Source organism: Leopardus geoffroyi, chromosome E1, assembly GCF_018350155.1.
Source record: "Leopardus geoffroyi isolate Oge1 chromosome E1, O.geoffroyi_Oge1_pat1.0, whole genome shotgun sequence".
NCBI classification, from domain to species: Eukaryota; Metazoa; Chordata; class Mammalia; order Carnivora; family Felidae; genus Leopardus; species Leopardus geoffroyi.
Window position 1 is genome coordinate 38,590,658 of NC_059330.1, and position 24,494 is coordinate 38,615,151.

Sequence of the window (24,494 nt, forward strand, 5' to 3'; positions counted from 1 at the left end):
AAGGGGCGGGGCTGCACGTCTACGCACGTCCCTGTTCGCTCTGTGGGGCGGGCTCAGCGGCGGAAGCGGCGCCGCCGCCGGGAGATCCAGTTCCGCTCGGAGGCCCGGCCCGGGCTGCGGGGTTGGCTGCGGCTGGGGCTGGAGGAGCACGGTCGGTGGCTGACATGGAGCAGGTGGGTCCGGGGGAGGTCACTGGGGTCGGGTGGTACGAGGGCTGTGTCTTGCCAGCGGATTCCACCTCTCTGCCTAGTGTCCGTTGTTGGTTCCGTCCGACCCTTCCCACACCCTCGGCGTCCCAGGTTCCGCCCCCTTCCTCTGCTCGGCCTCGCTCCGCCCCACGCGGGGTTCTGGGGGCTCCGACGCCGACCCTCCTCGGCCCCGCCCACCCGAGAGCGCCCGGGGAGGGCGTCCGCGATTGTCCTCCCGAGCCTCGTTCTCCACTGTGAAGGGAGGGGCGAGGGACGAAATCTGGGTTTTAGGGGGCAGGAGTTGGATGTGGGCAGGGGTCAGGGTCTTTGAAAGAGGAAGAAAATATACATTCCAGCAGGTATGCGTCTCGCTGTCATCCGGTCTACCCCAACTTCCTTTGAAAACGGCAGTGTATGACTTCCTAACTGACATCAAAAGGGCCCTTTAAAGAATCTTTCTTGAGTTCTTAGAGGTGCATAACACCAGTGACACTCGTTCCTAATTGATATAATTGACACCCCGCCCCCTTTGGCGTCCTCCGCGTCAGCATCTCCTTATTTTCTTCCTACTGTTCTGACAGTAGAAGTACCGTTTCACATTCTCTTCTCCTGCCCAGCCCCCACTATACACTGAATTTTGATGGTCTCATCCACTCTCATGGCTTCAGCTTTACACCACCTAAAGGCCCAATAGGCGCTCAGATCGACTTCTTTCTTCAGCGCAGCCCCTCCTTGGCGCCCCAGACTTGGCCATCCAGCTACCAGTTGGACAGCTCCACTTCGGCGGGAGCTCACTTCAACTGGTCTCCTTCCCTGCAAGCGCGTTCTTCCTCTGCCATCCCATCCCAGCGAGAAACGGGAAATTATCTTACAGTTCCTCTTCTCCCTCAATTCCCACATCAGTGGGGTGACCCAGTCCGGCCAACTTCCTGAACATGCTTCAAACGTGATCCTGGGCCTCCATCTCTTCTGTGACCACCTTGATGTGTTTGTCACCAGGATAACCGCAGTGGCTTGCTAGCAACCTCCAGTCGTGGCTGCCTGCAACCCAGACTCCAAACTAACTCTTGTGATCCTTTTAAAACACAAGTCTCATAGTGTTACTTCCTTGCTTAAAACCCTTTGTTGGCTTCTCATTGCTGTGAGGAAAAGGCTGATTCCCTAGCACTATTTACAGAGCTCTCTGGGTTCTGACCTCTTTCCTGCCGGTCTCCTATGTGCACCCTAAAGTCCAATAACATGCAGCTGCCTGCCCACACCTTGCAATTTTGTGTCTCCTTGCCTTTGCATACCAGCCCCTCTGTCTGGGAAGCCCCTTCTCTTCTCTGCCAGGCTACCTTCTACTTGTCCTTCTCAGTGCTCAGCTCAGACAGTACCACCTCTGGGTAGACTTCCTTCCATCTACCCTTGTGTCCAAGACTTAACACCAACCCCCTGTGTCCCTACAACACCCTGTCCGTAGTAGAACAGTGGTTGAGCAAACAGACTCTCGAATCAGACTTTGTGGGTTCTGACACTATTTTATGACTTAGATGAAGAAAGCGCCCCAGTTTCCTAATTTGTAAAATGGAGATAGCAGTGTGCCTACCTCATAGAGTTACCGTGAGGATTAAATGAAATTATGTGTAGAGCTTAAAATAGCATGTGAATGCTCAATAAATAAACCTTAACCGTTACTGCTTATATAAGAACATTCTAGAGCGGTGGTTATCATTTTTAATTTCTTAAATTGCTTGAGAACAGTTGATGTGGCTTACTTCTCATTCTGTTCCAGAACTCCAAAGCCTGGCTTTTTGTCAATAAATAAAATGCTGGGGTGGAGGGCATTGGGGGCAGGCTCTGGATTTATTGAGTGAGGATTCAAGAATGGAAAAAACCCAGACTTGATGTTAGTCTGCTCAGGAAATGACTCGGGAAGTGAATGACTGTTACATGGCAAGCATTAATTCTAGAGAAATGTACACAGAGCTCTGGGAACCCATGGGGAGGAGGGCCAAGAATGGCTTCCCAGAGGAGCAGACAATTAGTGAGGGACCTTAGAGCAAGAGGATGAAATTACCAAAGGGAGGTAGAGACCAGGGTGGACTCAGAGAATGGGCACCTGGCTCCCTTTCAGGGGGAGGGCTAAGGTGGGCAAGAGGGCAGAGGCAGCCTCCTCTGCTGAGGTTGGGGATTCCTTTTCTTGCTTGACCACGAAGAAGTGTCTCCTGGATTTAGGAGCCTGTGGGGACCACGCCCAGGAGAGGTGTGAAGGCCTGGTGCCTGGTGTTTGGGGCAGGCCCCCTGGGGTAGTCAGCTTAAAAGCCTGTGGGCTGGGCCTATGCTTTAGACCTGAGTCTGGGCCTTTGCCTACCTGGAATGCTCATCTTCCTTGCCTGTGGTTGGTAGATGCGGATTCTTCAAGGCCTGGGTCAGATGGCTCCTCTCTTTGTGGCTTTCCCAACCTCACCCACTCCAACCTGGGTCAGATGCTTCTCTGAGAGCCCACAGTCCATTGTTTGTTCCTCACTGAAAGTGCTGATTACAGTATGGCACCGTGTTTTATTTATGTTAGCCTCTCTCACCAGACCCAGAACCCCTAAACATCTCCAGGGACTAGCACAGTATCTGGCATGTTATAGGTTCTCAGTTCATATGCTGCATTAGACTGAGCTCTTGCACACCAAACTGGGGAGGAGGTGTGGGTGAGACCAAAAGTCCTGTGTATTTGGCAGCTCATACTTGTTCCATTGAGTGGTAGAGATTGTTGGCTCCATTTAACAGATGAGGAAGCTGAGACTCAGGGGAAGTCACTCAGCAGGAACTTCAAGAACTGTCTCTTGACTCCAGGTCTACAGCTGTCTCTGAGAAGCTGCCTCCAGGTCCCAGCCCCCAAAGGGGCAGCTGCCGTGTCTATAGGACAGGGGACAAGCAAGGCATCCCATCTGACCAGTTGTGTATCCCTGTGAACCTTTTCTGGAGAGGGAAAGGCTGACCCTGGCTTTTGTCTGGTCAGAGCTGGTGCTGGGAGGGGTCTGTGCTGAACTCCTTTCTGCCTGTGGGACCTTCCCTTGAGTGGGCTGATAGGACTGAGATCTCTCCCGGAAGATGACTGGCCCTTTCCAGGCTGACCTTGAGAACTTGACCTCATTAGCTCCCAAGTTTTATCCAGTAGCACTAAGGGTGTGGTGGGGCCTGACTCACCAGCCCCTGAGTAGGCCAGGGCATCCCCGACATTCAACAGGGCCTGGCATGTGGACGGGGCAGGACAGCTGAGTAGATCTTAGCCTGCTAAGGTTTTCCAGTAAAGTGTACCATCAGAATGTCCGGGCTGGAGGGGGCACTGTAAAGTGATGAATGTAGTTTCTGTTTTGGCTCGACTCTTCCCCTTTCCACTTCCCCAGAAGGAAAGGAGAAATGGAGCCTGGTTTGTGTTCTCCTCTCCTTAAACTCTTCCTTCTCTAGAAAACTTCGCAAACTCTCTAGTGGTGGGACAGAGTGGGGGCCAATAAGCCAACTGTGCCAGGGCTGATGGCACAGGCCACTGAGCCCTGAAGTACAGTAGAGCCTAATATGTGCCATCCTGGGTCAGCTCTCTGCGGCCAGGCTCATCCTTCCATCCAGCAGCACAGATGGGACGCTCAGTCTGGGCAGAGTGCCGTGTGTACATGCCTGGCCCAGGACCCTGCCTCTAACACTGTCTCATGGCTCCTAATAGTAGTAATAGCTGCTGTTAATTAAGCATAGACACTTTGCGTGTGTTATTTCTAATCCTTTCAGTACCTCTGTGAAGTGGTCTCTGTACTATCCCCGTTTTATAGATGAGGAAACTGAGGTTTAGAGAGACTGAGTGATTTACTCAAGGGCTCACAGCCTAATGAAGAATGGCTTTGGGCTTTTTTTTTTTTTTTTTTTTTTCCTTGAGAGCATGAGCAAGCAGGGGAGAGGCGCAGAGGAGGTGAGAGAGAATCTTTTTTTTTTTTTTTTTCATTTTTAAAAATTTAATGTTTATTTATTTTTGAGACAGAGAGAGACAGAGCATGAGTGGGGGAGGGGCAGAGAAAGAGGGAGACGCAGAATCAGAAGCAGGCTCTAGGCTCCCAGCTGTCAGCACAGAGCCCAATGCGGGACTCGAACCTGTCAACCGTAAGATCTTGAGCCGAAGCCAGACGCTCAACTGACTGAGCCACTCAGGCTCCCCGAGAGAGAGAAAAAGAGCGAGAGCGAGAGAGAGAGAGAGGGAGGGAGAGGGAGAGAGAATCTTAAGCAGGCTCCATGCACAGCACAGAGCCTGAGGCAGGACTTGATCTAATGACCCTGGGATCATGACCTGAGCTGAAATCAAGGGTCAGACGCTCAACTGACTGAGCCACTCAGGTGCCCCAGGAATGGCCTTGGGCTTTTGACTCCAGGTCTGATGCTCAGTCCCCAGACTCATGCCCTTTCACCTGTTCCAGGGTGGAGATCAGTTAACTTCTTAGACATGTACCATGGCAAAACACTGTGACCCAGGCCTAAAGCATTCAAGAAAAATGACTTTGAGGCTCAAGTCTAGCTGTTTGATAAGGAAAGTACTGAGCCAGAGTCCTGAGAGCTGGGGTTGGGGAAGCCTGGAGGGTGAGGGAGAGCTGGGGTGGGAAAGCCCAGGGGTGAGGTCATTCCAGAATGAGAAAACACGGAAGGGAGACCTGCCGGCAATGGTGTGTCCTGGGAGCAGCCAGTGGTCAGGAAAGTGTCAGGGGAACGGGACAGGGATCAACCCCCATAGCAAGAGAGGAGGACTGGAGTCTTTCTAAGGGAGCACATCCTTTCTTCTTGACCTTTGCTATCCAAGGAACTTAGTTCACCTCCAGCCTTTTCCCTGAAAGTTGGTGTCCAGGGTGCCAGTTCCCCTTGCCTGCTGGTGGAGAAGGTGCCTGGACTCTTAAGTGGGGTGAGACACCAGCAGAGGGTGGAGTCCAGCTCCAGGAGAAACAGTCTCGACCAGAAGGGGCTGCTCCTTCAGGGCTGGGTGTGACTGTGTACCTGTGTACCTGTGCTCACACCCCTGTAGGGAAAGGTGTAAATAGCTGTTCAGCACATTTCCTGAATATCTTCTGTGAGCCTGGTGCCATTCTGGGTGCTGGGCACACAGCACTGAGCAAAGTATGGAGAGTTTCTACCCTTGTGCAGTTTGTATTCTGGTGGGAGGAGACAGGCAGTGAACCCAGACCAGTAAACCTAGAATATGTCTAGGGTGATAAGCGCTGTGAAGAAGAGTAAATTAGGGTAAGAGGATGAAGGGTGGGGGCTATAGGGGAGGAGCTTCAGACAGGACAGCAGGTGCAAGGATTCTGGGGTGCGAGCATGCTTGAGGTATCCAAGGAACAGAGAGGGGCCAGTGTGGCTGGACCAGAGGGTTCAGGGGAATAGACCAGGGGAAGAGGGAACTTGTAGGCCAGGATGGAGACTTTGGCCTTTACTCAGGGTGAACTGGAAGCCATCGAAGGTTTGGGGCATTGGGGAGGTCTGGTCTGACTTTTACCACAATCCCTCTGGCTGCTGTGTTGAGAACAGACTTGGGATGAGGACAAGGAAGTGGTCAGGAAGCTGTGGCAGATGAGGGGTGATGGTTAGGACAGGGTGACAGTAGTGGTAGTGGTGAACAGTGGGCAGATACTGGATGGATTTTGAAGGAAGAGCCAATAGGATTTGCTGATGGTTTGGAAATGGAGGGGAGGGTGCCGGGTTCTCCACAAGCCCTCACTGGTTGGCCATAAAGTTCTTCGGGGTCTTTTGACACCTGGCTTCCTGGCCAGCAGAAACCCCCGGGGTCAGCTCTACCCCATCCTGGCTGGGGGACTGTGGGCAGGCCTCTGCAACCTTCTGCCTCCTCCAACTCCTCATCTTTACAGCTCCTGGTGGGGAGTGTGACGAGTAAAGGAGGGGTGGCTGCAGGGTGCCATCACAGGCCAGTGCTAGGCCAGATGTATTTCTTATGTGTTGGCTCATCAGGATGGTCTGCAGTCCTGTTTGATCTGCTATCCTGGCCTCCCTGAACCAGCTCCCTCCCAGGCTGGCCAGTGGCAGGACACAGGCTAGGGCAACTCTCTTCCACACCCAGAGCCTTGGCCTCCTGCCTGTCTCTGGATTCTCCACTAACCTGGGCATTACATGGGGAACTTGACCCAGAACAGCCCCAGTTCCGGCTTAAAGCCATCTCATGGAGGCCGTCAGAGCTCAAGACTGTGTCTTCCTCTAAAGAAGAGGCAGGGATGTCATACTAGTTAATCCTTATGCAGTGATCTTTCTGTGTCAGGCACTGTCCTAGGCCATTGCATTGAACAAGTCATGTAATCCTTTTAATACCTGTAAGAAGTAGGTGCTGTTGTTATCCCCACTTCACATGGGAGAAAACTAAGGCGCAGAGAAGTCCGGGGATAGTAAAGCAGGAATCCAGGGTTCGAAACTTCTCTAAGCTTGGAGTCCAGTCCTTTCTCAGCCTTACTGATTCCTCCTGATTTGTATGGAGAAAGGGACTCCACTGGGAAGCCTCCATGGCCAGTGGGGGCTAGTGCTCATATTTCCTGAGGAATATGGGGTGAGGGAGGTGTTGAGAGCCTGTGTCCACTGTCCCATCGGCCTCAAGAGAAGGTTTGGAGAAGCCACACTGCCCAGAAATGTGGGTCATTTCTGGATAGAGATGAGACTTGGTCTTCCTTCCCTGGGGCCACAGAGCATAGCTTTGTGGAATAAGCTCTCACTGGGCCTGGTACAGCTTGGCCAGGCCACTGTTGGAGGTCAGGGCTTGGGAAAGGGCAAGGAAACTCAGATGGCAGTGGTGGCAGTGGCTAACGTCTAGTGAGCATTTACTCTGTGGAGCCAGACACCGTTCTAGGCACTTCGTGTGCATCACTGTGTCCTTTGATGCCCCCGATAGCCCAGGGTCAAGACCATTGTCCCCAGTTTCCAGATGTAGCCTCTGAGGCTTGTACAGTGAATAAGTGGCATTGCTCAAATTGAAGACTTGTCTTGGCCAGGAAACGCCAGCCAGGAACTGCAGGCAGTCTGGGTTTCGAGCTGCAGAGAGGTGACTGGAGCTTGTGGTCTGGGCTGTGACTGAGAGCTGGCAAGGACCTCATCTGTGCCTCTGTCCCCTAAGAGCTGTGGAAATGGGGATCTGGGGGTGACTGAAGGGACGGAGCTTGGAACTGCAGGGGGTACTGGGCACCACTGGCACTTCCTCAGAGAGCCTGTGCAGGGAGCAAGGACAGTCCCCCGCTTCCTGCCCCCGCCCCCAGCCTGGGAGTTCACCTTTGCCTGGAGCTGGAATGACTTGGCCCATTCTGTGCACAGGTAGGGGACCCAGACTTTAGGCTTAAGAAAGCTTGCTCTGGGTCACCTTTGAGAGGACTTGTAGAGCTCACATTTGAACCAGGCCTTTTGGGTGATTTCATTACATGTCGCTGTAGTGTATAAGCACCCTCCCCCCCCCCCACACACTTTTCCTCTTACCTGAATGACCTTGCCAGTTACTTGTTCCATCTCAGCCACCACTGACCAAGCACCTACCATACTTCTGACACTTCTAGAAATGCCAGCCCTAGGACTAGGTAGTAATAATCGTTGCTTTTTTTTATTGTGGTAAAATATACATAACATAAAATCTACCATTTCAATCATTTTAGGATATAGTTCTAAGGCATTAAATATATTAACATTGGCTTTATTTAATGCAGCTGAAGAAACGGAGTGTCAGGACGGTTACGTTTGCTCCAGGTTGCACAGCTTCTAAAGGCAGACTGAGATTTGAACCCTGACCTCAGGGTCCAGCTTCCTTTCCATGATGTCAGCTGCCTGCCGTTGTCTGTCCTGAGTCTGGGACCCTACCCAAAAGCTCCTCGTTCAGTCTGGCCAATACTGGCATTTCCTAGGGTAAGAGAAGGCCTGGCAGGCCCTGGGGGCTGTGCCTGCCCCTCCCCTTTGCCTCAGGAGCTGCAAGAGCTGGAGGAATCCACTGTGCCCAGTGGCCTGCCTCTTCCCCTCACCCCTCCTTCCCTTACCGGGGATGATAAAGCCTCCCATTTCCTTGCCCCCGTGCCCAAGCCTTAGCAGCTCCGCTTCCCCTAAAACACACAGTGGGTGAGTGTCAAGTCTGCTCTGTCCGTCCCGGACGGACTTCTTCACGCCATAACGTGCCGCTCCACTCCAGACACCTGTGCAGGCACGTGGGCGGGGCAGGGAGCAAGGACAGCAGAGGTGACTGCAGAGGCTGGGCTCAGCAGGGGCTGCTGCTCCCATGGGCCTGGGCGGCAGCCGTGCAGTCTCTGGCCCACAGCACTCATTCCTGCCTCCCCCTCATCAGGACGGTGGGCACGGCGGTGTGGGGGAGGCCAGGCCTCACTGTTCCGCTCGCAGCTGCCACCTTCCACCCGCAGGGCCAGGGGGGCAGAGAACAGTGCTTTGGGGACCGTTAAGGGCAGTTCCAGGCCAAGATGGTTTTCACCTCTTGGACTGGCAGGCAGTCTGACGGAGCTCAAAGATCTTTTGAAGTCATCTGAGTGGGCGGTTTTCAAACTGCGCCCAAGGAGGTGCCTCCAGGGTGACCCAGGAAAGGCTGCCAAGTGAGGCTCTCTGTGGCACCTTCTGTGGCAGGACCTGTAACAGTCTGTTTTTATCTTTCTTGTTTATTAAGGTTCCAAGTAGGGTTTTCTTTTCTTTTTTCTTTTTTTCTTAAGTTTCTCTTGCTTGAAGAAGGGGGTTTAAAAAAATCACTGACTTTTTCCCCCAGGTAACGCAGCAGGGGCTTGTGAGGACTGGCTCAGTTACTCGGGGTCAACGGCTGTCCCAAGAGTGGGGCTCAGGTCTTCATTCCCAACTGGTGCTCCTTCTACTCTACTTTGGACTCTGAGCAGCTTTCGTAGGGGAGGGTGATGTAGAAGCCCCCTGTCTCTGCCTCTTGGCCGGCTGCCCCCAGCCCTGCTTCAGAGGCCTCGTGCGTGGCTCCCACACTCCCCTGTGTCTGCAGCTCTTCCGGCCTCCCCCAACACCTGTGCTCTCCCCCATCTGTGTCTCTTGCTTCAACAAGGATGTCTGCATGTGTGAGTGTCGGTGCTGTTGCCGCTCCAGTGGCATCTCACACCACGCTGCCACCACCCGAGTCCTGTCCCCAGGGAGGGAGGGAGAAAGCCGGGGGGATGCCAGACAGACTCGGGAGCAGCTGGGAATAGGGAAGCCACAGCACCCTGCAGTGACTCAAGAAGAGGGAGAGGAGCAGATAGGGAAGACGAGACACACACACACACACACACACACAGGCGGAAAGGGAGACTTTCAAGGGAGACTGAGGTGATGGTGGTGGAGAGAGACAGAGGGGAGAGACTTAGGAAGACCCAGAAAGATAGACATGAAGTGGGGAGATGGGGGCTGGCACAGAGACACAAAGACAGAAAAGTAGTTTATGAGAGAGACAGGAAGGAAGGAGGAAGAGAGATGGAGACAGGTCTGGCAGCAGACAAGAGGGCTATTAGACACCAGGAAATGTCACTTGCCCTGGAGCTGCGGCCCTGTCATGGTGAGAGATGCGCTGAGCATTCAGTCTGGCACCAGGTCCGGTGGATGGATGTTGGGGATAGGTGTCATTGCCGGTGGCCTGTCACATCCCTCTCTTACTGCATCCTGCCAGAGCTACGCTCAGCTTTCCTTCAGTACCAGATGAGCTGGGCACGGCAACCCCAGTAGTGTGGTATTAGGGGTGGCCTTGGGCCGGGTGCCTCTGTTGAGAACAGTCAGCTCCTGTCCATTGGGGCTTGCGCAGAGGCAGAGGGATGGACAAACTGGCTTGGTCAGAGTCTCCTCCCTGTCGCAAATGGGGAGCTTGTTTGGGACCTGATAGATTGAGGGCCCCGGCCAGTAGTAGACATAACAAAGGTATGAAATGATAACAGATAAGGGGGGAGACTGGTTAGATCTTGCCGTCCCAGGATCAGAGACCAATTATCTAGGGTTCCCCTCTCGCTGGCCCCCAAACCTGCCCCCTGGTGCTGGCATGAGAGAAGATTCAGGGAGACTGTGATGGAGCAGCAGAAGTGTAAGGCACCGACCATGCTGTGCGCCCTACCCAGGCAACAGGACCTCTTCAGGCTCCTTGCCAGCACGTTGGTGGAGTAGAGACCTTGGGTCTGGGGGCCGTGTGGCAGGGAGGGAGTGCTCCGAGGCCCTCTGCCTCTAGCATTCATAAGAATTTCAGCTCCATGGTCTCACAGACAGGTAAGGGGTGGGTCCATTCACCCTTCAGTCTTGGCTGCCTTACCTGTAATGTGGAAGGACCCATCCTGCCCCGTGTGGGCATGAAACACAACCGAGGGCACAGTGTTCTGTAGGCAGTGGAGCTCTGGCCTAGCCTCGGGCAGTGGCTGGTTCTTCCCCTCTTCAGGATTTGCCCCATTTCTCTGCTGCGTAGCAGGGAGCTGAGGACCAGGAGACCCCCTGGAGCCCCCATTTGTTCAGCAGCCAGTCCAGCATCCACTAGGTGCCAGGCATCGTGCTAGGCGCCAGGAGACAGCAATTACCAGTCAGGTGAAAGCCCCGTACCTGTAGGGTTTGTAAAACAATAAGACCATTTTGGGTAGTGACGAGTTCACGGAGGGAAGAATGTGAAGCCCCGTAACAGGACAAGACACTGTGACTGGGGGCAGGAGGGTGCGGGCTCTGAGGAGAGGTCTTTTGAGCTGCTTCTTGGAAGGACTGGGGAAGGGAGAGCTAGGTCCAAAGCCCCAGGCAGGACCAGGCTGCCACATTGAGGGACCTAAAAGAAGGCCAGGGTGGCGCTGGGGGCGAGCCCTGCCTGCCTTGTGCGAGGAGCCATTGGAAGAGCTGGCAGGGCCTGGACTGGAGGGCTCGGGGAATGGCAGGGTGTGATCAGTGTTTGGAAAGCCTTTCTCTGGCTGTGCAAGAAGTGTTGTTACAGGGTGAGAGAGGCAGCCTGGAGACTGGCCCGCTAGGCTAGTTGTAATGGCCAGGCTAGAGGATGGTGTTGGGCCTGACATGGGGGTGGTGGGGTGGAGCTAGAGAGAAGGGACCAAGATGTCCTTTCTCCATAGCCGCTGTCCCAGTGCAGAGCACTCGGAGACGGAGACGGAGACGGAGACACTGCTCTAGGAAGTCCCTCCCAGTTGCCATGGATTAGGGGGTGGGAGGGTAGGGCTGGCTGCTGGGAGGGAATGTGGCTTTGTGCTTGGCAAACAAAGAACAGAGCTTGGGGCCCTCTTCTCCTGGGGGTGGGGGCAGGCCGAGAGGCTGTTGACAGGACCGGAGGCTGAACCACAGGGCTGGGCTTGGCAGGAGCAGGCTGTGCCCTCAAGCAGTGGGGAGGACCCCAGAGCCCTCCAAGGGTGAACCGTGGGGCCGCTGGGCTTTACCGGGGGTTGGTGAGGAGGGCCGAGAGAGAGGGATGCTCAAACCCCTCCAGCCCAGAAGTGGGGCTGCAGGAGAGAATTTGGGCTGGGAGGGCCTTGGGCTGCTAGGGGGTTGAGATGTGAGAGGGGGCAGATGTGTTTGGGAGCAAATGGGGTCCCTGGGGCTGTGTGTGAAGGGATGAAGGAGGTTAATGGGACCTCCACGCCCCTGACACAAGACACGCGTGACCTGACCCAGCTGCCCTGCTTCTCCCCAGCCTTGCAGCTGAGGCCCCGCCTTCCCCACCTTGAGGTGGGGGCCCACCAGGATGAACAGACTGTCTGGGGAGCTGGCCCATGACTTGGAGCGCAGCCTGCCGGCCGTGGCCTCCCTCAGCTCATCACTGTCCCACTCCCAGGGCCTCTCCTCCCACTTTCTCCCCCCACCTCCAGAGAAGCGCCGAGCCATCTCTGATGTCCGCCGCACCTTCTGTCTCTTTGTCACCTTCGACCTGCTCTTCATCTCCCTGCTCTGGATCATTGAACTGAACGTGAGTGGGGCCAAGGCTGGGGCGGGGGTCATCCGGGCCTTAGCTGCTGCACCAGCTGTCTGGGAGGGTTGCCTCTCTAGCAGGACAGATTTCCAGGTAAGATGAAGAACAGGAAGATCAGAATAGCTGGGAGCTCAGAGGGCTTGAGTCATTTGTCTAGGCTCTCTCGGCAAGTGTGCGAAGGAGGGCAGCGTTTGAACCCAGACCCTCAGGCTGCAGAGTTCACACTCTCGACCTCCGTGCCAACCTGCCCTCTAGTGGACACTCTTGAGAAAGGAGGAGACAGCCCAGTGGACTCTGGTTGGACTATTGAAACTTTTGTCTTTTTTTGCGCTATGTTGCTCTCTGGCTCCATTCATTCATTCATTCAACAAACATTTTTCAAAGCCCTGTTGTATCCTAGGCACTGTGCTGAAGGCAGGGGGTGCGGTGGGGGAGCAAACCAGTGAAAACTCCCAGTTCTCAATGGTTCCTAGCTCTCTCTTTCTCCATTTTGGACACTCCTCCGGTGCCCCCCAGTTTGGCCTCTCCCGGCTGGTGAGATGCCACTTAGCAGCCTGGAGATGGAGCTGCCTCTCAGTGCCGGGTCCTTACCCTCCTCCCCCTGGGCAGTGCTTGGCCAGCTTTGTGGGACCTGATCTCCAGGCACCAACAGGGTAGAGCAGGCCCCAACCACAGAGGCAGGAGCTGTGGGAGCAAAGCATCCCAGGCTCAGTCAGTCCTGGCTCCTCCTCTGTATTCACTGTGGGACCTCAGCAGGGGACTCCGCCTCTCTGAGCCTTCCCTTGTTTTCCTTCTGCAGAATGGGTCAGAGTTCAGGATGGCAGGTGCCCTTTCTCCAGGTCTCAGGCTCAGTGACAGAAAAAGGATGACTGTTGATAGAAGTGAGGAGTTTGGGGAAGGGGCTGGTTTAGGGGTGGAGAGGACAAATTTGATTCTGGGCGTGTGGAGGTGGAGGGCTCTGAGGGTGACTGTCCTTTGTGCACAGAGATGAACTGGCACCTTCAACAAGATTGAGCCCTGGGGGACCATAAGGACCATCCTGCCAATGAAAAAGCAGAGGCCAGCAAGGTCCAGAGCCATTTGAAGAGCTTCTGAGGTCTTAGGCATTCTTCTTTTTGAAGGTCCCATCCAGCATCAAAGCAAGCACTAAAATTCACCCACAGCCTTCATTCAAAATATTTTTTTTTTCCGGAAAACAGCCAAAAAATCTTTTGTAATTTTACTTCTGAAATCACCTAGATGTACTGGCTATAATAGCTCAGCAGTCATTATACATACTTGGGAATTCTTGCAGAACAAGAAAAAAATCTAATCTCAAAATTGTTTTCAAACATAATGAAAAGTTCAGAATGCTGGACTGTAAGCATTAGTGGAGTTAGCCATAATGTTTCACTTGGTAGACACTTATTTAAAAATGGGATAATTTTCGGTTTTGTAGTTGTATTTTCCTGGTTTAGAGCATATATATTTTTAGTTTTCTAACAGACTGGGTGTTGCGTGTTGGATGTAAGGACCCCAGGAGGGTTGCAACACCCATGCGAGGTCTCGTAGCCAGAGACTGGCAGGGGCTGGAACTCAGGTCCCTCGAGTCAGGATGCCCTCAGCTTCTGCGCGTGCCCAGGCAGAGGGAGAGCTGTGAGGGACGGCGACTGTTAGGGGTCAGGGGGGGCTATGGGGCCCAAGAGGGAGCAGTCTGAGGAGGAAGAGGAAGAGGAAGACCAAGCTGGGGTGGGGTTGGGTGGGGTGTCAGGTGTGAGGGGTGGTGTGTGAGACTCCATGAGGCTCAGGGTGGTCTTGAGGTAGAGGCACATGGTGGAGACGTGTAGGGGCCTTCACGTGTTATTGAGGCGGCTGCCCAGACTACTGGCTCCTGCTCTAAGCATCAGAGTCACCTGGGAACTGTATGAAAATTCCAGATGCTCAGCTAAATCTAAGATTCGGTGGCCTGAACATGTGTATCTTTAATAAGCCTCCCTACTTCAATTTGGATCATCTGCCAGGGATTAGGAACTCCAGTCTAGGTGGTCATGAAGGCTCTTCACCTTCCAGGCTCTTGGGTTCCACTCCCCGGAGTCCCCTTCTGTCCTCCGTCCTCCAGGGGGCTGGCACCCCATTCCTCCTGAGAAGTCGGGCTGTGGTCTGGCTCTCAGTGTCCATCCACATCCTCTCCCCGCCCAGCCAAAGTATCAGGATTCCCCTTGAAAATGTGTGGGTGACTAGGGCAGGGACAGGGGTGAGGACAAGTCTGCTCACTCCCGTCTCCGTTGCTGGGCATCCTCTCCAGCACCATGATGGATTTTGCCCATTAAGCACAAACCTGATCAGTTGATTTGCCACCTGGGGCTCCGTCTGACACCGCTGCTCACCCCCGGTCCCCCACCGCCCCAGATGGATGGTTGCCTGGGAAGATGGAGCCCCATAGTGGTGAGAGGGAGATGAGATTCTGTGAGAGGCAGGCTCCCAGCGCCCAGTCTGCCAGCCCTACCTGCCTGCACAGGGCCTGTAGCCTCCCCTACACAGCCCTGGGGCCTCCAAGACTCCCCCTCCCTGCGCACTGTGCCCTCGAATGTCATTGCTGGAGCCAGGCCCTGCCTGTCTAGGTTGCCTGGTGCTTGGAGGAATGAATGATGTTAGTTTGGCTGAGCTCCCTTGGTGTTTCGGGGCCCTCCTTGGGCAGTGGCTCAGCATCTCCAGGTTCCACACTCCCCCTGTCTCCTCCCCATCCTCAGAGGTGAGGGCACCCCTGGGGACTTGTTTCTGCCTGTAGAGCTGTTCATATCTCCCTCTTCCAGACCAACACAGGCATCCAGAAGAACCTGGAGCAGGAGATCATCCACTACAACTTTAAAACTTCCTTCTTTGACATCTTTGTGAGTGGACTTAGGGGGTCCTGGGGGCAGAGATGACACAGGGACAGGACTCCCTGGCTGGCTTCTCTTCTCTCTGCAACACACACCCTAATCTGAGCAAGGAGACTTGGCTCCCATCCTCAGGGAGCTCTCAATATTCAGAAATTTCCTAAACAAGGCTCTCCCTTCAGAGAGCCCCAAGCGTAAAGGGGAAGAGTAGACCCCTGTCTAAGAAGGTCACATCCAAGTCGTCCCCAGAGAAACACTGACTCAACCATTCGCTGCCACGGCATGCATGCCCATGCAGAGGGAACCTGGGGGAGGTCAGCCTTGGGCAGGGGGAAGGGCCGTGGCTTGCCTGTGATGGCTTGTGTCCTGCTCCCCTCCCCCCCCCCCCCCCCAACCAGGTTCTGGCCTTCTTCCGCTTCTCGGGACTGCTCCTGGGCTATGCTGTGCTGAGGCTCCGGCACTGGTGGGTGATTGCGGTAAGACGCCACTTTCCCCACAGCTTTCAGGCTCTGGTGGGGCTGGTGCAAGGGATGGTATGGAGGAGGACTCACCCCCCAGCCTGTTTGCCCTCTCTCCCTCCTTCCTCCCCTGGGCAGGTCACCACACTGGTGTCCAGTGCATTCCTCATTGTCAAGGTCATCCTCTCTGAGGTTAGTGGTTCAGGGTCTGGCTGGTCTGGTGGGTTTCTAGCCTGGGGGATGGGCTTCTCCTAAGAAGGGACCCTTTCTCTGATTTTGGGTGTCTGTCTCTGTTGTCAGGGTGGGGTGAGGGGGAATCCTGTCCTTGGATAGTTCCAAGGAATCCTCATCACTGGCTTCTTCCACCTGCCCCTCCACAACCCCAAGAACAAAAAGTCCTTCTGCTAGCCTAACCTCAGTTTATCCTGCTGCAGAATTCATTAATCTGTCTCAGAGGTGTGTGCCGCAGAGGTCCCCAAGCAGCTGGTCCAGGAATGGGGTGTATGCCAGAGTTACTAGCCCCAAGAGGGGACTCTGGGCTTTGGGCGACCCCCCTACAGTGGAGCTCAGCCCCGTCCTTCCACAGCTGCTCAGCAAAGGGGCATTCGGCTACCTGCTCCCTATCGTCTCCTTTGTCCTTGCCTGGTTGGAGACCTGGTTCCTTGACTTCAAAGTCCTACCACAGGAGGCTGAGGAGGAGCGATGTGAGTGCTGGGGGAAGGGGTGCAGTGAGGGTCATCATAGCCCTAAGAGAGGAGACTTTCAGGCATGAGAGCCAGTTCTGAGCTATCTTGCCAGCTCTGAGCAGCCTCCAAGAGCCTAAAGATGAGCTTGGAGTTGGGGGGACCCCAGGCTGCTAAGGCATGACTGCCCTTGTTTTGGGACAATGGCTGCCCATGTCTGCTCCCCCAGGGTATCTTGCTGCCCAGGCTGCTGTCGCCCGAGGACCCCTGCTCTTCTCTGGCGCTCTATCCGAGGGCCAGTTCTATTCACCCCCAGAATCCTTTGCAGGTGAGGGCTGGTGGATGGGGAACTGCTTTCAGGGAGGGTCTTTATGAGGAGTGGGTTGGCTGGGTTCCTTCTGTTCCTTCTGTTGGCTCTCTGGGGAAAGTGAGCAACCTTCTTCTACACATACTTCTGTCCTCCCCTCAACGTTGCACTTATGCCCGAACCCCACTATGTCCCCACAGTCTGTCCCCACACCTTCTTAATGTCTCTGTGCTTGTTTTCTGCAGGGTCTGACAATGAATCAGATGAAGACCTTGGGAAGAAAATCTTCTCTGCCCAGGTATTTGGCTGCCCACCTCGCCTGACCTTTGGAGTGGGCACCTCAGAGAAGGGCCAGTGCTGGGCTCAGCCAGGGTGGGCAGGGCCTTCCCAGCAGAGCATGGACCTCAGGCAGCCCGAATGCCAGTCGTCGTGCACCTGTGTGTCTGGCTCACCGTCAGTCAGGCCCACCGGTCTGCCTCATACCTGGGGCCCGGAGGCGAGCAGCCACAGCACCTGGGGGACCCCACAGGGCCCGAGAGACCACCCAGACTCCATGTGTGTGGAGTATCTAGAGAAAGAACTGGCCACGAACAAGGTAGGGTATGGGCCTCAGGCTGACCCCTCCATGCCTTTCATCCCTGGCCAGGAACGGGAGTACATCCATCAGGGCAAGGAGGCCATGGCGGTGGTGGACCAGATCTTGGCCCAGGAGGAGAACTGGAAGTTTGAGAAGAACAATGTAAGAAACTTCTCTCCCACCTAACCTGCTCATGTGTGTTGAGAGTTTTGCTTGCTTTTCTGAGGCCTGAGAAGCCCTCAGAATTGCACAGTTTGGAACCGTATTCCTGCATCAGGAGTGGGGGCTGGGCCCTGGGGTCACCACCTGGCAGGAGGTTGGGCTGGGTTGGATGTTTCCACTGCCCCCTCCCCCTGTTCGTGGCCCCACGCCCATCCTCAGCTCCCTGCAGCTCTCCTCACTCAGCTCTGGCTTTGAAGGGGAAGCCAGGCTTCTGCCCTATGTCTGGTGTTTTGTTTCATGATCAAAACAACATTATCTAAAGAGATGGCAGGGAGCTTGGAAAAAGGGGGACACGTCCCCGTCCCTCTCTCTGGCCAGTCCCTCTCAACAGCCCTGGCCAGCCTGGAGACATGGCTGTAGCTGTGCTTCTGTCCTTTAACTTGATATCAAAAGCCTTACTCTGCTCATTGCTGGACATTTGTCAGAACCACTGTTTTTTCCCAAACTCCCGGAGTTTTCTACCCTAAGCTGTTAAAAACCTGCCCTGTCGCCCATTCTTTTGCCGGTAGCCCACCCCCCCATGCCCTCCCCCATGCCCTCCACCCACCTCCCTGTCACGCTTCTGTCACTCCCACAGGAGTATGGGGACACTGTGTATACCATTGAGGTTCCCTTTCATGGGAAGACATTCATCCTGAAGGTGAGTGAGGGAAGCAGGTGTGCTGGAGTGTCCTGGAGCCTCCTGCTCTAAGACTTCAGGAAGGGGCTTCCTGCCTTCTGGCAGGTTTCTCTCCACCAAGAGGGAGGGGCTGATGTGTCCAAGCACATCTGGCGCCACCCAGCCCTCTGCCCGCCCTGCCCCAGACCTTCCTGCCCTGCCCGGCGGAGCTGGTGTACCAGGAGGTGATCCTGCAGCCCGAGAGGATGGTGCTGTGGAACAAGACGGTGACTGCCTGCCAGGTGAGCCGAAGAACCGGGGGGCCTGGCCTGGCTACCTCTCAGGGCAGAGGCAGAGCAACACGGCAGATTAGGGTGCAGTCATACCCCAGCACGACCAGTTACCCCAGGGGACCTGGGTCATGTCATGAACTGCTCTGTGCCTCAGCTTCCCGGTCTTTAAAATGGGTGTGATGGTAACGGTGCCTCCTGGTGAGGGTCAGGAAGATGGAGAGGGGGCATGCAGAGAAAGCCCAGCCCAAGGCCTGGAAGTGGCTCTCCGTAAAGGGCCTGGGCAGAGAGGAGGCTGGTGTGGGGGTTCCCTGAGGTACTGGGATTTTCCTGGGCTGGGCCATACTTCACATCTCCCCTCACGGCCTTTAGATCCTGCAGCGAGTAGAGGACAACACCCTCATCTCCTACGATGTCTCTTCGGGGGCCGCGGGCGGGGTGGTCTCCCCGAGGTGAGCACCACCAAGTCCCTCCTCTAAGGCAGACCTCTTGCCCTTGGATCTTGGGCTTGGCTCCCTGCTTCCAGTCTAACACTCCTGCTCCCCAGGGACTTCGTGAACGTGCGGCGCATCGAGCGGCGCAGAGACCGATACCTGTCGTCGGGCATCGCCACTACCCACTGCGCCAAGCCCCCTACACACAAATATGTCAGGTGAGCCTTGCCTTGGCCAGGGTCACCCCAGCTGGCCCCTCCCCTGGTGACTGTGAGGACAGGGGAAGGTACAGTGTGTACAGCTGGGTGCTTTCTCCTGCTGAGGCCGCCTTCCTGTCCCCTGTCCTGCTGGGCTTTGCCCCACTCAGCCCCGAGTCCTGCTAATCTGCTCTGCCTCCTGGAGACGGGGGTGGGGAGGGGTGTGGGGGATTAATGGCTGGAAGTACACCACCCAGGCCGGAGGGCAGCTCCAGGGATAGGGACCAGTCCGGGGGAAGGGAGCTGGGAGCCATGAGGTCGCGCCCGTCCAGGTGACCTGAGCAGAAGGTTCTGTGTTCTGGAGCTTGACCTTCCTACCTGAGTAGAGTTGGTCCCCGCTGCCTTGCCGGTCCCCAGAGTGCTCGGAAGTGCCCCCAGAGGAAGAGGAGTTTCAGTCTTCCTGCTGCCTGTTCCAAGGCATCCTCCAGTTCTCCTGCTGTCTATCCTTAGACCCCAGTGCTGCAGGTGGCCTCCTCCCTGATTCTCCACTCTCCCCATCCTTCCTGGGCTTCCACAGAGAGCACTGTTGGTGGAGTATGAGGTTTGGCACACCAGACTCCTGGGTGATGAACAGGCTTATTTCCTCTCTGGGTGCTGACTTCCTTGTACGCGGAGTGAGCTTGGGAGTTCTCAGTGGAGCTGTGAGGGAAGTGACTGGTGACAGGACATGCCCTGCCCACTGCCAAGGAGGGCACCCCCTCCCAGAGCGCCCCCTCCTGACACCACCGCATTGCTCCCTGAGTTGGGCAGGGGTGAGAAATGCGAGCACAGCCCACCCCTCACAGCCGGAGCTGACCGAGAATCCCTGGACAGAGAAAATGACCACTGCCACTGGGGGTGCACAACATCGGCGCGCTGCAGGAGGAGTCGAGTGTCACCTGGTGGGGTAGAGGGCTGTATTCTGTAGCCTCTGGGACACCCGTTCTGGGCCCTGCTCAGGCAGAGTGGCAGTTGCTAGACCAGTAGCCTCCTTCCCTCTTTCACCCCAGTCCAGGATGGGCCAGGAATGGAGTGTGGAGTGGGGTCAGAGGCCTTGCCTGGCTCCAAGGTTCCCCCCCAATGGTGCTTTTCTCTTAGGGGAGAGAATGGTCCTGGGGGCTTCATCGTGCTCAAGTCGGCCAGTAACCCCCGAGTCTGCACCTTCATCTGGATCCTTAATACAGATCTCAAGGTGGGGTTGCTGAGGCCGCAAGGCTGGCTAGGGTACAGTAGCGGGGACTTTGGTGGGGGACGTTGGGGTCTCCCATCCTGCTCAAGGCCTCACCTACACTGCCTCCTTAAGCTAAAATTTGGGGCAGGATCAAGATGGTCTCGTCCTGAGTCGCTGGAGGGCCTGTACCTCCCCTTACCTCTGACTCCGGAGGCCCCAAGGAGCAGTGGCTGCCTGCCAAGCCAGCCCCTCCTAGGTCTGTTTGTGTGGTTGGTGCCAGGACCCGGCACAGCGTGTTCTTCCTGCCGGGGGTGAGGGGTAGAGGGTGGCTTAGGCTGTGTTCCAGAGCTGCACCTGCACCTGCTGCTCTGGCCCGGGGTACCCCCCCAGCACCACCCCCCCCCCCCCCGCACTGGCGCATGTTGTTGAGAGGGGAGCCCCTGCTGCGGACAGGCCGTCCTGGAACTTCTTCCCACCTCCCCGCAGGGCCGCCTGCCCCGGTACCTCATCCACCAGAGCCTCGCAGCCACCATGTTTGAGTTTGCCTTTCACCTGCGGCAGCGCATCGGAGAGCTGGGCACCCGGGCGTAACCATGCCCCTCGCCACCCTGCAGGCCAGGGTCCTGTCACCACAGCCTTCAGAGCCAGAGAAGGGGCCAGTGGAGCTTCCCGCTGCCCACGGAAGACCTGGCCTCAAGCAGCGGGAAGAGGTTTCCTCCTGTGGCAGCACCTTGGCCCCAAGCTACCACCCTCCACCGTGCTTCACTGGACCTGGGAGCCATGGCTGTGAGCAGGTTGTGAGGTCAAGCATCTGGACTCCAGGGCCCTGCTGCTGAGGCGAGTGGGGTCTGTCCCGCTGATGTTTACACAGTGACTGTCCCTGCCTCCTGGAGGAAGATACCTGCTGTCCCCTACCTAGCCAGGGGCAGGATCTGGAATGGGAGCCTCAGACTTGATGGGGGAGGGCCACGGCCCTGAGCAGGACAGAGGTCAGGGCGGGCCTTGGCGCCAGTGTTAGGTGCAGGAGCCCCTTCATCTGCCTGCTTTCTCACCACGGTTTTTTAGGATTATTTAAAGGGTCTGGGACCTTTTTCCATATGCACTTGTTGGGGAGCGGGTGGCAGGTAGGGGGGTGGGTGCTGGCAGTGAACTTCTGCCACTCCCAGTTTCTCTCCCTCCCCCCGGGTTCCTTGGGGACCTTTGTAATTTGAGCCAATTATTAAAAACAAACTCAAAAAAAAAAAAAAAAAGAAAAAAAGCAGCCCCTCCTGCCTGGCCTCTTGAAGGAAGAGAAGTGCGGCACTGTGGACAACACCCTCTCACACCCTTGCAGAGCCAGAGGGAGTGTGGAGCCAGCGGGGACTCAGTTCCTGAACAACCCCACTTTCCTGACCGGTCCAGCTGGACAGATGATTGGTCAGAGAAAAATGCACCCCCCCCCCCACCCCAGCCAGGCCTCCTCTGAGGGAAAGTCAGGGGAAAATCTCCTGCCCAGGATCTGGGGGGAGGTAGGAGAGACCCCAGCAGCAAGCATGGCAGGCCTTGACTGTCCTTGGGGTCCCACAGCCGGCCTGGGGTGGGGCCCGGGCTCCTGGGTCACCGAGGCATCTCAGGTCTCCCTGGGTCTCTCTTGCTGCACTCACCTACCCTCTCCGCCCCCAGCACACTCACTAGGGGCAGCATAGAGTCAGCTCCCGGGGCGGGCGAGGTGGGGGGGGGGGGGGTGGCTAACAGGGGCCACTGCCACACCTGCCCTCCTTCTTCCCTCCCTGCCCGCAGGCTTCCCATGGGGCAACTAGCATACGGCCAGAAGGGTACTATCTTGGGCCTTGTTAGGTGTGTGACCCTGGGTAAACCTACCTCTCTGAGCCTCCATTTCCTGCTTTGTAAAAATGAGACTCGTTAGATCATGGGGCTGTCATCAGAAGAAAACGAGAATCAGGCCTGCTGCTTTGGTAATCAGGAGTGCGCAGTTCTGCCCCAGGTGGGTGCCCATGGGCCTCTCCAGCTGCTGGGCGCTGTGCTGTTCCGGCAAGGCCCTCTGCTCCTGTGTGGCCTCTTCCCGTGCCCTTTGCTGTGTCCACTCAGTGATGCCCTCATTCCTCGCTCCCACTCCGTGCAACGTGTATTCCTGCACCGTGAGTTGCTCCCCTTGGGTGCTCGGCTTCCCCAGCAGCCATCCAGCTCCCCTTGAAGGAGAGCCAGGCCCCTCCCAGATGGCATAGAACTGGTCAGGCTGTTGAGACCAGAGAACGAGGCCCAGAGAGGGGCAGGGACTGCCCCATGCTCAGCCTGTTTATGGCCGAGTTGGAGTTAGAGCCAGATCTGATTGTACCACTCATCAGAGCCCCTGAATTCCCATCTCACCTGCTTGGGGGTGTTGGTGATAGGGGCGGCCACCCACATCTGCTCTTTACGACCTGACTGGCCTGACTTGGGAAACCACTTCTCTGACCACTGGCCACGAGAAAGGAAAACCTCTGGCAAAGGTTCATGCCCAGGGTCCCAGGTATGGAATTAACCAAGTAATTTCCTGCCAGTGTGGTGGTGGCAGTTGGGGACCAGGGCTCTGGGTGCAGACACCTGAGGATGTGGTTGCACTGTCCCTGTCAAGGGGCATGGCCAGGGGCTATGCCCTTGATCCCAGGCAGAGGAGAGGAGTGGGGGTAGGACCTGATGGCCTGGTACAGAGCCCAGAATGGGCCTCGATTCCTGCCATTTCCTGCTCTGTTTACAGACAGGCTGCTGTCTTCCCTGGGCAAGAGGAAAGGGGTGGGGCAGAGGGCAAGTGCCAAGGTGGCACGAGGCTGGGCACGTGCCTGGTCTCAGACAGTGTCAAAGGAGTGTCAGACACCTGGAGGTGTCACTCTGAGGACTTCTGCCCTCCTCTGGAGCATCTTGATCTCTTTGGAAGCTGACTGCTGACCCGGCGGGGGCAGCTGGAATCCAGGTACCCCAACCCCCACCCTGGGCCCAGAGTCCCCCATCAGTGAGCCTTGGCTCTGCTTATAGCATCTGACGCCAGAGGGGCTGAAAATAGCCCCTGGAGGAGGTGGAGGAGGGGGCTATTTAAAGGGCCTGGGAGGAGCAGAGCTGAGAGGGAGTGAGCACTGATCATGGCGACTGCAGAGCTGAGCTGCCAGGTGTCCGAGGAGGACTGTGAGCGGCGAGAAGCCTTCTGGGCTGAATGGAAGGATCTGACGCTGTCCACACGGCCTGAGGAGGGGTGAGTGCCAGCCAGCTGGGAGTTCCTCCTCTCCCCTACAACACCCCTCCTGAGGCTCAGGAGGCCAGAGCACAAAGCCCTGCAGAAGTTTCTGGGGGTAGGGACAAGGAGAGGGCCCACTGGGGAGAGTGGAGTCACCCCTTCTGCACCCCAAGTCCTGGCAGCCCCAGGGAGCCCCCTACCCAGCTCGTGACTGGAGGGTAGCAGATTTCAGGAGCTGGGTACCCCCCTCCCCTCTCCTCCCCAGTTGCTCTCTGCACGAGGAGGACACCCAGCGGCATGAGACCTACCACCGGCAGGGACAGTGCCAGGCGCTGGTGCAGCGTTCCCCCTGGTTGGTGATGCGTATGGGCATCCTCGGCCGCGGGCTGCAGGAGTACCAGCTGCCCTACCAGCGGGTGCTGCCACTGCCCATCTTCACCCCCGCCAAGATGGGTGCCGCCAAGGAGGAGCGCGAGGACACCCCCCTCCAGCTGCGGGAGCTGCTGGCACTGGAGACAGCCCTGGGGGGCCAGTGTGTGGAGCGCCAGGACGTGGCCGAGATCACCAAGCAGCTGCCCCCTGTGGTGCCTGTCAGCAAGCCCGGTGCCCTTCGTCGCTCCCTGTCCCGCTCCATGTCCCAGGAAGCACAGAGAGGCTGAGAGGGACGGTGACTCAGGCTCCACTGTGCCCACTGTGGGCTGGGCCCTTCCTGGCTAGGACCATGGAGGGCAGCTGCTGGCCATGGATGCTTTGTAGTTTGCCCAGAGTTGGGGGCTAGGGGAGGAGGGAGACAGAGGCCAGGATGCCTGGGTCCCCTGAGTTCCCAAAGGGAGGGGGGGCAAAGACAGTGGACACTAAGGGTAGAGAGCTGGGGGCCAGCACAGCCGAGTACCCCCAGCCCCAGGAGAAGGGACAAAAGATGCTGGTGAGGACAAGAGGTCCCTGAGAGGAATGACCCTGGTCCAGGCTTCAGCTTCAGAGAAAGATGAGGAAAAGTGTTAAGGGGATCTGGAATGCTCTGAGAAGAGGCTTGGAGAAGACTGGCGTGAGGGGGACGTGAAGAAGGCAGAGGCAGAGTGGGGCCCCCAGCATCCTCTGTTAGTGCTGCAATAAATGCTCAATTGTGTTCCAGAGTTTTCGTCTCTTTCCTTGTGGGGGGCCAGCCCATTGGTGTCCCCCTATGCTCACTTCTGGTAATAGGCCTTGCATCTGAGCTAAATATGGCAGAGCTAGTTGGTACACTCCATGCTTGGTGGTGGGGGCAGAGGAGACAGGAACAGAGCTGTAAACAGGGTGGCTGTCTGTCCAGGCCCCCTTCCATGCCCTGGCTCTGCTGTGCAGTTCCTGGACTGTGTC

General features: G+C 56.5%; 2 protein-coding genes across 4 annotated transcripts; both read left to right on the forward strand.

The window, feature by feature from the left end:
• Nucleotides 1-30: 30 nt before the first annotated feature.
• Nucleotides 31-21,180, forward strand: STARD3 (StAR related lipid transfer domain containing 3). 3 transcript variants are annotated; one of them, XM_045488682.1, is made up of 15 exons: nucleotides 31-173; nucleotides 11,821-12,093; nucleotides 14,889-14,966; nucleotides 15,353-15,430; nucleotides 15,551-15,604; nucleotides 15,999-16,116; nucleotides 16,325-16,423; nucleotides 16,648-16,700; nucleotides 17,049-17,141; nucleotides 17,779-17,841; nucleotides 18,006-18,101; nucleotides 18,462-18,541; nucleotides 18,637-18,741; nucleotides 19,858-19,951; nucleotides 20,417-21,180. In XM_045488682.1, the coding sequence occupies exons 2-15, from the start codon at nucleotides 11,872-11,874 to the stop codon at nucleotides 20,519-20,521; spliced, it is 1,338 nt and encodes a 445-aa protein (XP_045344638.1). In that variant the 5' UTR covers nucleotides 31-173; nucleotides 11,821-11,871; the 3' UTR covers nucleotides 20,522-21,180. The 3 variants fall into 3 exon arrangements, with proteins under 3 accessions (XP_045344638.1, XP_045344641.1, XP_045344639.1); XM_045488683.1 differs by lacking the exon at nucleotides 31-173 and adding an exon at nucleotides 11,515-11,539; XM_045488685.1 differs by lacking the exon at nucleotides 14,889-14,966 and having other exon boundaries at nucleotides 41-173.
• Nucleotides 21,181-22,843: 1,663 nt separating this feature from the next.
• Nucleotides 22,844-24,271, forward strand: LOC123603595 (titin-cap). The gene is made up of 2 exons (XM_045488694.1): nucleotides 22,844-23,156; nucleotides 23,404-24,271. Exons 1-2 carry the CDS (start codon nucleotides 23,047-23,049, stop codon nucleotides 23,795-23,797), a joined length of 504 nt encoding a protein of 167 aa, XP_045344650.1. The 5' UTR covers nucleotides 22,844-23,046; the 3' UTR covers nucleotides 23,798-24,271.
• Nucleotides 24,272-24,494: the final 223 nt, after the last annotated feature.

Coding starts and splice junctions, on each gene's coding strand:
- STARD3 (XM_045488682.1), top strand. CDS start 11,872: ATGAACAGACTGTCTGGGGAGCTGGCCCATGACTTGGAGCGCAGCCTG. Junction 16,424..16,647: donor ACCCCCAGAATCCTTTGCAG/GTGAGGGCTGGT, acceptor TGTTTTCTGCAG/GGTCTGACAATGAATCAGAT. Junction 19,952..20,416: donor TCCTTAATACAGATCTCAAG/GTGGGGTTGCTG, acceptor ACCTCCCCGCAG/GGCCGCCTGCCCCGGTACCT.
- LOC123603595 (XM_045488694.1), top strand. CDS start 23,047: ATGGCGACTGCAGAGCTGAGCTGCCAGGTGTCCGAGGAGGACTGTGAG. Junction 23,157..23,403: donor TCCACACGGCCTGAGGAGGG/GTGAGTGCCAGC, acceptor TCTCCTCCCCAG/TTGCTCTCTGCACGAGGAGG.